Raw genomic sequence first — 15818 nt, forward strand, 5'->3', positions numbered from 1 at the left:
TCCTGAGCCCTCTGTAAACAGTTGGAAATGTTAGAGAAAGTTTGAACGGTAAATATGAGGGGAATGTGCATGCAGCTGAGTCACAGGGCTAAATGGACACAGAGGGCCCCTTTACAATACTGGGAGAAGTACAGCACAGATAGTAAAGAGGAACCCCCCCCCCCCCCCATTCAAGTATGAGAGACAGTCCTGATTAGTGTCCGTGTGTCTGTGAGTGAGTGGCTATCTGTCTATATGGGTGCGAGATAGACAGAGATAATTTATAGTGCATAGCTAGGAAAATAATTACAGACACGATGGTTGAGAAATAGAAAGTACACTCATATCTGTGAGATACACTGTGAAAGAAATTACAGAACCTCAAAACAATACGTAAGAAAAAGTGGGTCATCATCACTATACAAATAATACAAAGAATGTAACGAATGAAGAGTGCTAGACGTGGAGAAAGAATTTAAACAAATGACTTTACTATTTGATAAATAAATGAATCAATCTATAGAACAAACATAGATAATTAAATTCTGACTTTGTAAAAATATTTAAGCCTTGGGTACAAATTAATATTTACTATTATCAAGTAGTTATTGGTAGCTTAGGAAAACAAAGTGTCTATAGGTTAATGCATATATATTCTTAACACATGCCCTGGATCTCTGTTTTCACGCTCCTTATCTAACTTCTATCTTTTCATGCATTGCTAACTAGATTGTGCTGTTGGTCAGTTTGATTTGTGTGGTGAGGAGAGCTGTGGAAGTCTGGGCTGTGGTGGAAAGCTAGATCAGATAATAACTATTGTTCACCTTTCCTAAATCCATCCATCATGCCAGGTATAACCTGTAGTGTTTATACCACAAGCAGGAGGATAACCCTTCTGGAAGGCAGTCACGTGGAAACACACAACCAACATTAAACTTAAACTATAGTCTTCCAGATATAAGCAGTCATCTCATTACTGTTAATCATTTTTATAACTTCCTACGGCACTTCCAGTACATAAATCCAGCTGTCATAGATTTCATCTGTCATTTTACAGTTTATACAACAAAGCTGGAATATAGGGTTTTAACCGCTGGATATACATTGAGTATACAATACACAATGCAGCAATAATATCTGGCATATTCATAGTATTATTACAGAATAAATTGATTTAATGTCTCACTAAACTGGGTTGGTCAATTGTTGCTGAGAAAGTTGGAAAAGTTTGAAAAGTTTTTAGCATAAAACTCAGCACTTATCATGTGCTCCTTTTATTATTAACATATTTCTGTTTTTTTTTTTTAGTAAATCCTTCTACATTACAGAATAATATAGCAAATGCTACTATATGATACATTATTTTCCACAAGCGTGCCCGATTATTACATTATTACTCAGTATCCATTAAAAAGCTCGCATTTTTTTTAAATTAAACCTTTAATTTATTAAATATATTAAACGTTTGATTCAGCTTTTTGTTCTTTGTATGTTAATTGCCCTCACGTCGCCTTTGTCTCTCAAAAGGCTTGCGTCATTTTTAACGAAAAAAGTTCCGACCAAACCCATTATTCCAAAATATCCAACACTTATTTGTATATTAGATAGTAATGATCATTTTGAGAATTATCAAATACAGTGATATTGTCTTATCGTTTAAGTTTGGAGTCTAGCAAATTCTTATTAACTAAACATATTTAACTGATGACAACATCCATTGAAGCCTCTTTGTATTGTAAGCCCCATATGTGCAGCACTGAAATAAACGCATATAGCACAGTTTGCACTTAAATGACATTGAAAAGTAATACATACATATTAGAAAAAGCCCTTCTCTCTTTCTCTCTCCCTCTCTCTCTCTCTTTCACTCTCTCTCCACCCAGGGATCACTTAAAGTGGCAGCTTCCAGACTGTAGGAGCAGACAGATATTTAAGACCTACCACAGAGGATCGTGTTTTAAAAAGCTTTAGTGTGTCTTTATATCCAAAGCTCCTTTGTTACAACAGACGAACTTGGAAAAAAAAGCTATTTATTTAAGGTAGCCAAAATATACGTGTAGGTACAACACCAGGTGACGTCAGAAGGTGGTTCCCACAGCTTTTTTGGCCTCTGCTCATCCATTTCATTTATTTGTTCTTGCACTGACTTTTTTTTCTGTATATCAGCAGGTCTGAGGCCTCTTTGCTGAGTATTGGGGCTGCAAGAAGACATGGTTTGGGTCCAGAACTAGGATGCTGCACCACTATTTATCCTGTGCTTGATACGCCAGGATCATCTGCAAAGGTCACTTGAGGGTAATCTCTGATACCTGATCAGTAATTGGTCAGGGTGTCACATTTCTATTGTAAAGACTAAAGGAACAGAGAAGATGCAAAAATCACTTTACTACGATCATTCAGGCTCTTTCGCAGGCTGTGGCTTCCAAGATACCAGTGACATGAGCTTCATTGGGCAACAAACTTATGTCAGTGAAAATGAATATGAACCGTCCTACTGCCTTCAGCCAGAAAGCACCACTAGCTCCACCAGCAACAAAGGCGAGCTCTCTATTAAGGGCATTAACTTTCATCTGTCTGATGTCTCAGAACAAGCCCAGCAGCCCAAGTCACCAAACTCAGCCTCCCCTAACCCAAAATCAACGGCGACCCAGGGCTGCCCCTCACAGCCAAACACTGGACCAGGGTCTGCTGAGGGCACTGGCACCAAGAAAAGCAGCAAAAGCAGCAACTTACCCAAACAGATCTTCCCCTGGATGAAAGAAACGCGTCAGAACTCCAAGCAGAAGAAACAAGCCCCTCCCCCGACAGGTAAACATAGTAAGACGACCCCACCCTCAACAAGCCTACCTGCCATATATCAGCTGGGGCTTTAAACATTGCATAGGGCATTAGGCATGTCATATGAATAAAGTGTACACGATGCATTTACTTGGTGGAGAGGGACAGTAATGGAGAGACTGAATTACTTGGTAGATTGCTGTTAAGGATCCCAGACCATACGTTTGACCTGAATTTATGAGCCCATATTTATATTTAATCTGAATAATCACTAATATGCAGGGTATGTTGGCAAGATATCAACACATCCGGATTTATTTACAATGTATTGTTTCCATTTTAAAAAGTTTATTTCGAAACACTTGATTGTATCATTTCAAATACATCGACTTTGTAACAATCTGTGTTTTGGAAAATATTTTAGTCTTTTGACACAACTTTATGGCAGAGCTCACATGGGTAATGTCACAGATAAGTGATGTTGCCGATCCTTCGCATGTTATTGTAATGTGCAGTTGGGTCACTTGCAATCACTCAGCCACTGTCCTGACAACACGTCAGACCACTGGTCTCGTGTAAACGACCACCGAGACGAAATACAAGATTAGAAGTCACTCATACAAAATATTACAATATTCCTAATCATTAAGGTAGACGTAATATTATATATGTGCCTCAACGTTTTGTGGAGCTGATCATGGCTGATATTTGGCTTATATTTGTGATGACCAGGGGGGTCCTGTGCACTTCAGACTTCCAAATACTAAATAAACCTATTGGATGACACTGCTGTCATTCTTGTTTAGCCAGAAAATTGCTGATGACAGAGCCAATAAGCTTGTACCAAATGTAAATACAAAGCCAAACATCCCATGTTCTGTCAAGGTATGGACAGGTTTACATATATGTCTGGGAATTATTTGTATATAAGGCAGCTTGTAGTTTAGGTTTACTGAGCGTTTACTTTTCTATATTGTAGTCTATTATTGAAATATCACTCTGGAATTTGGGACTGGTCATTGGAACACTAAATTCAATTCTTTCTTTTGTATTCCAGAAGATGACAACTCTTTGGACAATAGTTTCCTTAGTTCTGCATCCAAGAGGGCCAGGACGGCTTACACCAACTCCCAGCTGGTGGAATTAGAGAAAGAATTTCATTTTAATCGTTATCTTTGTCGCCCAAGGAGACTGGAGATGGCCAAACTGCTCAACTTATCCGAGAGGCAGATCAAGATCTGGTTCCAGAATAGGAGAATGAAGTACAAGAAGGACCACAAGGGGAAAGGTGGAGGTGTGTCTCCTGGGGGGCAGTCTCCCAGTAGAAGTCCTTCACTGATACCTTACTCCAACCCACTATCCTTAGATGATGAAAGTGGCTATGAAGTGTCTATGGCTAATGAGTACAGCAAGAGCCAGGGAAACATGTATGGTTTAACAGCTTACTCTGCACCAATCTTTGACAACCCACCAGCTCAAAAACGATATGGGAATCAGTCCATGACCTCTGAGTACGACCTCCCCTCTATGCATGGAGATGGAGGCTATGACGCCCCTGGTTTGCAGGGGAGCCAAAGTTATATTGGAGGGAATTACCTGGAGAATGTTCCTGGAAACTGCTCCATTTTCAATATTCCACATCCTTCTTCTGATAGCATGGACTACAGCTGTGCGGCACAGACACCAAGCAAACACCATCTTGGACCGTGTGACCCACATCCCACCTACACAGACTTAAACATACATCCTGTGCCTCAGGGATGTTCCCAGGAGCCTCCAGTACTGACACATCTGTAGAATTGTCTACCCTTTGAAACATAAGGGTAATTTAGTCTGTCCCATTATGCCATTAAACAACGGGAAAAAAAATGCTACATGTAAACCCACCAACAGTATGCCTCAACCCCCAACATCTCCTATGTATTTATTAAGCTATGCACAATACAGGGACTATGCATGGAGCACAGTAATGTCACATAAGCAACCAATTCTCTAAATTATCCCTCTCCCTCCCTATAGTATAAACTATTATGCCTGAGAAAGATAGCAGGGAATGTAAGACACGCTGAGATGTCAGTCTTAATGGCTAAACTGTAATAGGTCTTTAAACGTGTCTCCAAATCCCAGCCCCTAAAAGTTAGTTATACTCTAAACTGTATTTATGTAAAACCAACCTCCAATTTTTGTAATTTCTAAATCTTGCTTTTTTTAGTAGAACAAAAAATGAAACTTATATTTATATGCGTTGGCGTTAAATTAGTTACGATATTTTCTGCCTATTTTTGTTGGTTTCTTTTATACTTGCCGGTTGTGTCGTTTAATTTATTACGCGCTACAAAGTCAGATCTAAGTTTTTTTTCTTTTATTTTAAAATCGGTCTGTCTTTAAAGCGATTTATCGAACTGAGTTGTCTGTATTTTTAGTCGAACTTGAATTAACCATTTGATACATTAAAGAAAATTTAAAAAAATCTGCATTATTATTATTATTATGATTGTGATATTTAAATTAGCTTATAAAAGTTATATTAAAGTCAAGGAGATTTTGGAAGTTACTGAAATCACTTTGGTTGTCTGTGTGTGTTTTTTCCTGCTAGGGGTTGGATTTCACCCCTAATTCAACCCCATTAATCATCTGGACAGGGACAGTTCACATGGCCCCCTTAAGCCCTTTTCATGTTAAGTTAGTATTCAGCCTTGGTACTATCTTGCTTGATCAGTTTCTGCAGTATTTTCTGATCAACTTCAACATATTACCGGATTTCAGGTTTGAGCGTTTGACGAACTTTCTGGCTTATTTAATATGATTAATTAATTCGTTTAGGAAATCTTTCCTTCTTTATTTTGCTAACTCATGTAAATAGAATCTTCAAGGCATCATTTTTCCAGCTTCATTTAAATACCCCACATTTTGGTGGTACCGTTTAACCGTGGGTGGGAATGCATAAATTATTAGGTGTTACAATATGTTTCAGATACGTTTGGGGAGTAATGTAGTTAAACTTTTACAGCGCCCTGTGAAAGTAGCAGTTATGAAACGATATATTTTAAAATGCATTTGAGAAACTTTTTCTGCCTGGTTCAAGTTAAACGGCTTTAAATCACAGATAAGCAAACAGCATAAACTTTTAGTTTATGTTCAGATCTTCAGAAAGGACGGAAGTCTATAAATTTGACTTTATAGAAAAGCGTGTAGAAGACAGAAGAGGACAAGCCCGATATCTACGTTTCAGAACTAACATATATTTATTTATTAACACATTTGTATGCTTTCATGTGAATTGATTAATTGGAATGCGTGTACAAACATGCTCAATGAGGTTTACCTTTAGGTGAAAATAGTAATAAAAATACTGATAATCCTCACATTATTATGAGAATATTACAGTATACATTTTCTTGGTTTATATGTACACTTGAGGAGATCATCTAAACAATATTTCCTTCTATAATGTAATGCAATTAGGATTTCAAATTTATATTGAATGTTTTATGAATTGCAACAAAATATTCCTCCTAGTATGTTCACTTGTGAGTACACGCCTGATGATTTTCGTGTGCGCTCCTTTTGCAAGTATAGGCAAGATATATGGATATGATTTAACTATTTATTGGATTAATCGGGGCTAGTAAGAAAACAAATCATACGACTTTGCTGAAAAATGTCCAAATGGCTCTAATTTATCCTTCAGTCCGTACTAATGGTAAATTACTATTTCATAGCTGAGATGAAATTGTACCTCCTAGCTAACTCAATTTCACTGTGAGGAACAGAAGGCCAGAGATCCGTCTCAATGTGGCTGGGATTCCATTATTTTTTTGTTTACTGTTGTACCACAGAGGACCCAGCCACATAATTACACCCACACTAGGACCCTGACAGACTAGTGTTAGTCTGCTCTCTCGCATTCTTAACATAGATAAGTTTCACATGGGACCCGAGGGGCACCAGTGAGAATACAACAGCGGGACTCCTTAACCCAAACATCATTCTGAATAATTATCTATATAAATATGTAGATATGTAGATCACATATCATAAATTATACTTACTGATTGTCTTAACATACACTCCACACCTCATAAATGTATCGAGCTCTGTCTTCTTGTATTCAAATATTGTCATTCATCTATCTATCTATCTATCTATCTATCTATCTATCTATCTATCTATCTATCTATCTATCTATTTATCTATCTAGCTATCTTTTATTGAAATAATTGTTTTACCTGCGTGCCTTAGTAAACCTTACTTATTTGGGCCATACTTTGCCAACTTTACTTGCACTTTTATGGGTATATAATATATTTTATAGCTTATATATCTATCTATGTTATTGTTATATGCACATTAACAAAACATATATTATGTCATGTTTGGTCACTAAGGACCATTATCCATAAATACCATGATTCCCAACCAAAACAAACACACAGATCTAGAACACAGATTTTGATTTGGAAAGCCCACTCCTAAAATGAGTTGCAAATTGACTGCAGTATATATTATTAATTTTTTTTACAATACGTTGACAGATTAAAACTGTGCAAAACAGAATATTGCTTGTATTACTGCTACCCACTGCTAAGATACATACTTTGCAAATTATCACATCCTTCCACCACATGGAAAGATCTGAAAGACTGAGACATTTTAAGCACTTGAAAAGTAAAAGAAACACTAAATCTGGAATCCAACTCAATCCAATATGAAAATGCATCTTGTAACATCCACACATGTATATGGAAGATTTTCCATACTTTTACAGAACTTTGTTTGTCCCTATATTTACATTGGTTGTATAGTCCAGTGCAAACAACCATTTCATGTCCTTGTAGAGCCATTAAAAATGTTTCATTTCAGTATGTCTGTTGTGCCCAGTTACCACAAAAATAATCAAAGTGTTCTCAAAGTTTTTCACTTTGTATAAGCTCTGAAAATGTAAGCATATATATTTGTGAATGTTATTATTAGCATAGTTTCCTACTGTTTGGACGACCCCTCTGGGAGATCCCACAGGGGAGATCTAGGGGACATGTGTGTGTGTGTGTGTGTGCGTGTGTGGTGGTGGTGGGTGATGTGATTTGCGTCATCCTCCCACTGCACTACTCAGTGATTTTGTCATCAATTAGTGGGGGGCGGAGCCATGAAGGGAGGGAGGCGGGATCCTGGAGGGTGACCTAACCAATATATTTTTCCTTTGGGTATCTTTTGTAAGCAGAACTTGCAAGAGTCTCATTCTGGGAGAGTAGGCAAGCATGCCATCATCATCACCATTTATTTTATATAGCGCCACTGATTCCGCAGCGCTGTACAGAGAACTCACTCACATCAGTCCCTGCCCCATTGGGGCTTACAGTCTAAATTCCCTAACACACACACAGACAGACACACAGACTAGGGTCAATTTGTTAGCATCTGTTTGTTTTTTGGAGTGTGGGAGGAAACCGGAGCACCCGGAGGAAACCCACGCAAACACGGGGAGGACATACAAACTCCACACAAATAAGGCCATGGTCAGGAATTGAACTCATGACCCCAGTGCTGTGAGGCAGAAGTGCTAACCACTGCCCAGTGCACTTTTATATTTACCACATTTTATTTTATGTTTAGTGGCCGTGTAAGTAACTACTTTATTATTGGTGTCTGGTTGTTGCAATTAGTTTGGTATTTACACAGTTAACACAGAATAGTAACTTATTAGCATGGTAGATATGTCAATAAATAGCCAGAAGCCTCTATTGTATTCAGCACCTCAGTGTACAGCTTTCCATTCTGTTTTCCATGTGAATGCAATATTAATGATTCATGCACATGACTGTCAATATTGAAAAGGGCTGATTGGAATGTATAATGGATGGACAAAGAACGCCAAGCTGGCATGATTATAAAAGTTTAGGCCAACAGGAAATATAAACCTCAACCACCAAAGTCACAGCTGGAGCAGAACCTCTTGCCAGACATAATCCAGATATATTCCAGGTTTGCTGGATGTCCAGTCTGTATGTCCTTGACATAGAAGGATTACTGGTATCTTTGTCAACTACACTGCAGTATTGTGGGACATACGCAACAGGTAACGTCTGCTCAGAAGATATCGTATTACATTCATGTATTTATATTTGGCTTGAGTGGTACTAGCAAGGAGTCGGCCTTAAACAGACTGAAAGCCACAGGTTTGCAGGATTTGTCATTGGCATACAAGACTAATGGTTTTGGTAATGCTTCTTCTTCTATCTTCTCCGTATTCTTAACCGAAAAAGTAGTTTTTACTAAATTGAGATGCTCAACAATCTCACACAGGTATGAAATTCTATCAGACTTGATCAGAGTCCAAATCCCTTGGAGGTATAGGGGGAAGCAGCCAGAGCTACATAAATAAGTATACAGAAGACAAAGGGGTATATTTACTAAACTGCGGGTTTGAAAAAGTGGAGATGTTGCCTATAACAACCAATCAGATTCTAGCTGTTATTTTGTAGAGTGCACTAAATAAATGACAACTAGAATCTGATTGGTTGCAATAGGCAACATCTCCACTTTTTCAAACCCGCAGTTTAGTAAATCTAGCCCAAAGTTCTTACCCTACGCGTTTTGTCCCCAGGCCCCTCGCTGCTCATGATGTAACATTGGAAGCATGCTCGTGATTTATTTACTGCGTGTAACCAGCTTTGCATAACAAATATATATGAATTTTATTTGTAACTCTATTTGAAAAGTAAAATTGTAGTTGAGTATTATGTGTTGTTTAAAACTTACCATTATTGGCTGCACAATCCAAGAGAAGGAGAACAACTTTGCAACCTCTATACAACTTCAATGATGATTTTTATTTTGTTTTTGACATGCCTGTAAATAGCACACTAATATGTAACTTCTGCCTACACAGGGACTGATGCTGAGTAAGGACCACTGCCAAAATAAGAGTAAGTTTGCCTTTGGACAAACCATGTTACAATACAATGGGTAAAGAGCAGGCTAGTTTAAAAAAAGAAAAAACATACTCACCTGATCGCAGAGCCTGCATCCCTCCTCTCTGCTGCTATGTGCTCCACTTAGACCGCCTGAATGCCGGGTGTGATGTCATCATGTCATGCCCAGCATTCAGTCAGTCTGGAGCAATGGAGCACAGAGCAGCAGAGAAGACCAAGAAAGGAGAAAAGGTATGTGAAGGGAGAAAAACGAGGGTAGGTAGCTTAATTTTTACATTGAAATTTAAGTTGATCTAGGACATGCCTCTATCCCAACTATAAATCTTTCCCCATTTTTTAAATTTACCCTCCCTCTCCAATGCAACTTGCAAATGTGCACCTTTTTTGGCTTTGCTCATAACTCAGCATCAGGCTCACTGTGTCTAACTTCAAATCTTTTTTTATATATATCTAGGTACTGAGCAGTTAGCAATACCTATCAAAGGAGTCAGTAATACCGATCTAAAGAGTCAGTAATAACTATCCGCAGAGCCAATAAAACTTATACGCAGAGTCAACAATGTCTATCCAGAGTTTCAGTAATACCTAACCGCTGAGTCAGTAATACCTAACCAATGAGCTAGTAATACCATACTTGCCAACTCTCCCGGAATGTCCGGGAGACTCACGCATTTTCGAGAGTCTCCCGGACTCCCGGGCGAGTGTGGCAATCTCCTGCATCTGGATAATTCTGCCCACTTCCTAGGGAAGTGGGCAGAATTAAATCCCAAACGCCGCGATTCACAGGGAATCGCGACGTTTGGCCCCAAATGACACGTTTTGCGTCATCACGTCATGGGGGCGGGTCCAAAATGACGCACATTTTAGAGCCCCACCCCCCGTTACGCCCACCTCCTCCGCAGGCTCCCAGATTTGAAGAACAGAAGGTTGGTAAGTATGAGTAATACATATCCGCAGAGTCAGTAACACCTATAAACAGAGTCAGTTATATCTATCAGGAGACTCAGTAATACCTATCTGCAGAGTCGGTAATACCTATCTGCAGGGTCAGCAATACGTATTCGGAGAGTCAGTAATACCTATCCGGAGAGTCAGTAATACCTATAAGCAGAGTCAGTAATACCTATAAGCAGGGTCAGTAACACCTATAAGCAGAGTCAGTAATACCTATAAGCAGGGTTAGTATTACCTATAAGCAGGGTCAGTAATACCTATAAGCAGGGTCAGTAACACCTATCTAGTGAGCCAGTATAACCTATAAGCAGAGTCAGTAATACCTATAAGCAGAGTCAGTAATACCTATAAGCAGGGTCAGTAACACCTATCTAGTGAGCCAGTAATACCTATAAGCAGGGTCAGTAACACCTATAAGCAGAGTCAGTAATACGTATAAGCAGGGTCAGTAACACCTATAAGCAGAGTCAGTAATACCTATAAGCAGGGTCAGTAACACCTATCTAGTGAGCCAGTAATACCTATAAGCAGAGTCAGTAATACCTATAAGCAGAGTCAGTAATACCTATAAGCAGAGTCAGTAATACTTATAAGCAGGGTCAGTAACACCTATCTAGTGAGCCAGTATTACCCATGTGGAGAGGCATTAATACCAATCTGGTGAGCCAGTAATACCTATGCGGTGAGCCAGTAATACCTATATGGAGAAGCAGTAATGCCTATCTGAAGAGTGCTCACAAACAAACTTCAGGGAACTTTTATCAATTACTTGAGAATTTTTAAGTTCATTGAATTAATAAATGTTACTAAGATACTTGTGGACAGTTAAAATTATTCTTAAAGTGCACCCACCACCTGCCCACAGTGGATGCAGTCATTTTGTTGTCTACGGGGCGTAGTGGGGCCCAATTCCCCCCAAAGCCCTAGAGAGCAGAGTGGGGCCAGGAGAAGAGAACGGCATCACCGGGACCCTACCAGGATATTGCTATGGAGCCTGACCATGTACTGTTCCTCCCCTGCTGCTGCCCTCTGCTTCTCTCATACCAACATCATTATGACTATTCAATATTTCTTAAAACACATTCTATAGATTGTATATAAGGTTATTATTTGCAGCAGCTTAAGCAGCAATAACTTAGCAAATTGCCCGTTTTTGAAAACTAGACATAAGTGCAAGAAATGATATTAGATCTTGAAAGGATCATAAATGGGCTTTGTGGGCATTTTCTGGCCATTCATGCTATGGTAGGAGGACACTTGCCGGATGTCATTGACAATATCACAAAGTGCATGGACGTAATTATAGGCCATGCAATCAATATTGTACAATTTTAATTTATGTTTAACCTTTTGATGCATATGCACGAATAAAATTTTGTACAAAAAAAATCTCAATTTGTAATGCTTTATTTTTAGAGCATCAATTGTTGCTGTTCACTCTTCTCTTACTGAATGGGTTGTTATTTCCAAAATGCTGCAAACGGGGAGTGCTTATTGTCATTTGTATTATTATTATCATCATCATCATTATTCTACAGATAGTGCCGTCTATAGCTAAGTTAAGCTGCGTACAAACTACAGGTTTTACAAACAATTATCGTGACAATCACACAGTAAACGACTGTTAGGTCCCATATTGCATTAGTGTGTACGCTCCCACGATTATGTTTTAGCGCACAAAAGCACATTGTATCATTTGATTTGATTTTAGAAACTGACTAAAAATCACTATTAACGATGGAACGATGTTTGGCAAATGTGGAAGCGAGTACACACTCATGACCAGCGGCGTAGGCAGATCTCCATAGAGTGCACAGAGTCACAATCTTTTCAGCCGATGGTTATTAGAGATGAAGAGCACAGATCTGAAGGTAAATCTCGCAGGTGTGTACACATAAATGCACATGCTCATCGGGACTTTCAGTCATTGGTAAAATTGTTACATAAATCGCATCAGCAGTAATTTTCTGTAGTGTATACCCAGCTTTAGCCCAAACCAGGCTACAAGATAGAGTGGAACAATATATACCATTGTTGGCTAACCTGTGACACTCCAGGTGTTGTGAAACTTCATGTCCCAGAATGCTTTGCCAATATGTAGCAGCTTATTGCTGGAAGGGCAGGCTGGGACTTGTAGTTTTACAACACCTGGAGTGTCACAGGTTAGCCAACACTGATATATACCATCAAGTTAGACTTACCTGCTGTTAAAGTAACACAACTGAGTTACGTATATCCTAACAATACAACAGAGAGACTAAACTGAACTTTATAAAATGATCAATCAGGGCATCCAAGGATTCAAACTAGTTCAATAGTATGACACACTGGGAAATTATATTTAACAGGTCACTGAGCATTGACATGTAAAAAAAAGCCCTATGATCTAACATCTGAAACACATTTCATGAATATATGTTCGGGGTGTCCAGTTTGTGTCCGTCAGGCCAGATGTCACCCCCCAAGGCATCTGTGTCCTATAACTTATTTGAGAAAAAAAGAAGGAGTACACTTACTCTTGGACAAACCATGTTATAATGTAAGAGGTGCAAATAAATTATTGCACTTACACTGAAATTTAAGTTGATCTAGAATATGCATTTTCCCAACTATAAATCTGTTTATCCCCACCCCCCTCCGATGCAACATGGTTTTGTCCAGGTGCAAAGTTGCTCCTTTATTTTTGATTTGCTCCTAACTCAGCTTCAGGCCCAATGTCTCCAGCTGGATGAGCTACCCCAACTCCACTTTTCTTTTACTTTTTCCAAATCTTTTTATTTGCGTTTCAGAACAATAAAATATAACAAAACAATCGTCAATATGAGACAATAGAACAGAGAGTATTACCTATACATAACACTGATCAAATATAGAAAAATAGTATGCAGCTGATAGATAGCGTCTACATACTAATCTCCTCTCCTAAACTTACAAAACTAGTAAACAGAAATCAAATTAAGATATAAATCAGAACAACACAAAATAATTTGCACAACAAATCATATGTAGGTTAAATTGGATAGATCACAATCAGCAAAACAGAGCTACAATCAATATCAAGAAGTTCACTAATCGCAGGAGGAAGAGGAGGTCTTAAAGGCAAAACGGCAAGAGATGTATACACACAAATATACACGCTAGATATGGGGAAATATGATCATTGAGGGCCACACGTTAAGGTAGTACCATGAACATACTCAGTGTTCACCAACTACACTTTTAGTTTGAGCCTCCGTTTTTTTTACAGCCGAGATAGACACCAAGGGGTAGATTTATTAAACCTTCTATAAAGGGAAAATGGAGGTGTTACCCATAGCAACCAATCAGATTCTAGCTAACAATTTCATAAACGTAGTAGATAAATGATTGCTAGAATCTGATTGGTTGCTATGGACAACACCTCCACTTTCCCTTTTTAGAAGATATCTAGCCCTAAAAATGCTTTCTATTAATAAACTGCTGCTATTCTTTCAGGTACACCTGTCACCTACACACAGGAGAGGCAATCATTTTGTAGGTCAGACCAATATTAAGAGAATGAGAACACAGAGTATTGCCTTATTAGGAAACAGTGACATCACTGAGGCATGTTATGATTCCAAGTGACTTGATTGGCTGCCTGTTGCTTTCACCTCATTTCAAGTTGATAAAAACAGTTTAAGTGCTGTAGATTAAAAAGTCGATGGCACGATTCATTTGATCAGGCCCCGCATGCACAGTGCTAGTACTCAAATCATGTAATCATGCAGTGGTGGGCGGGTCCTGGTGAGGTAGATTACGTCATCCTGACTCCTCCCCCCATTATGAGATGATGATGTGTATCATGTCATCACGTCCCCCGCAACTTGCCCCTTAGGATCTCCTGGAACGGATGTCCTAAAAGTAGGTAAGTATGGGCTGATGCAGTGGTTCCCAAACTGTTCGCCTAAGCTCCCTGGGGTGCCTTGGAGATCTCAAAGGGGTGCTTCGGCCAGGGCCAGTGGTAAGCAAGGTGGGGGACTACTTGGTAAATATTTTGGGTGCCTTGAAAATATTTTGGAGACCCTAAGCATAAGCAAACCAAGGGGGGGGGGGGGGTTCCTAGTGCCTGGAAAACCCCCTCCAAGCCCGGGGCACTGTATAATTGAGGTGGCTGGACCCTGCTCACGCTTCACACGGATCTGCTTGAAAAGGGAGAGATGCTAACAGTAGTGCATGCAGCATTGCCCATGAATATTATGGGGATAGGAAGAGTTGGAGAGCAGCCAAGCACTGTCTAAAATTATAGCCACGCCCCCATGCATGCTGGTCAAGTCCACTGGTGGCGTGGTGTGGAAACTCCTCTCTACAAATCCTACGCTTTCCCCTACTAAGGGTGCCTTGAACTGAAAAAGTTTGGAATCCACTGGGCTAATGCTAAAGTTTTACATAAAACATAGCAAAAAAACAGTATAAAAGTATTTACTGTCTGTAGGATCTGCCAAAGACATGCATCCTCGGGGTAAAAATCTCTGTCACTCTGCAGCCTGTTTCTTTTTCCCTGTATGAATTACAGTGGTCTCTATAATGAGCACTAAGCATGCATGTATCCACTGCAAAGTGTTAGCACATGTTTCTGTGGATCATACAAAAATGTAAGACTCTCCCTAATGGCCCAACAAAACTGATTTATCATTGTGGTGTAAAGACAGGGTGCATTGCTCAGACAAAAACTAAGACACTGAGAGATACATGGGGATTTAATGGTTTATACAAGACAGTGACTACAAGAAAAACTGCTCCGAGGAAACCGTCTGAAGACAACTCGGAGGTCACACATGGAAACATACACACAAATGAAATACTGATGGAAAAAGATATGGTAAGTAAAAAAAAATGTTGAACAAAAGGACATTTTAAGGATCTTGGAGCATGAAGAAGATAAAACTTATGAGACCTGCTCAGCAAAAAATTATTTCCATGACTTGATTTTTTTGCATTCACGGATCACTTTTCAGAAAAGGTGTTTGCATGGGAAGGGAGACATGTCACATATGAATATCATGTCCGTAACAATGTTAGAGTCACGGCTTGGAAGAAAATGCAAAGTACTCTAAAACAATAGTATTTGCTTAAACGATGTGACGGTGTAATGCACGAACATGACACTGCTGTGACCAGACTTCCATCAATCACCCATCAGCAGTATTACCTCTA

General features: G+C 39.1%; 1 protein-coding gene across 1 annotated transcript; it reads left to right on the plus strand.

Annotated features, from left to right (window-relative positions):
* Positions 1 to 2025: 2025 nt before the first annotated feature.
* On the plus strand, positions 2026 to 5178 carry LOC142140142 (homeobox protein Hox-D3-like). The gene is made up of 2 exons (XM_075197998.1): positions 2026 to 2787; positions 3815 to 5178. The coding sequence occupies exons 1-2, from the start codon at positions 2349 to 2351 to the stop codon at positions 4552 to 4554; spliced, it is 1179 nt and encodes a 392-aa protein (XP_075054099.1). The 5' UTR covers positions 2026 to 2348; the 3' UTR covers positions 4555 to 5178.
* Positions 5179 to 15818: the final 10640 nt, after the last annotated feature.

The sequence above is a fragment of the Mixophyes fleayi genome, chromosome 2 (assembly GCF_038048845.1).
Source record: "Mixophyes fleayi isolate aMixFle1 chromosome 2, aMixFle1.hap1, whole genome shotgun sequence".
In the NCBI taxonomy this organism is placed as follows: Eukaryota; Metazoa; Chordata; class Amphibia; order Anura; family Limnodynastidae; genus Mixophyes; species Mixophyes fleayi.

Bases quoted from the DNA above. Each gene is read 5' to 3' on its own strand.
- LOC142140142 (XM_075197998.1), top strand. From the start codon at position 2,349: ATGCAAAAATCACTTTACTACGATCATTCAGGCTCTTTCGCAGGCTGT. The intron at 2,788-3,814 runs GTAAACATAGTA...TTTGTATTCCAG, and splicing joins ACAAGCCCCTCCCCCGACAG to AAGATGACAACTCTTTGGAC.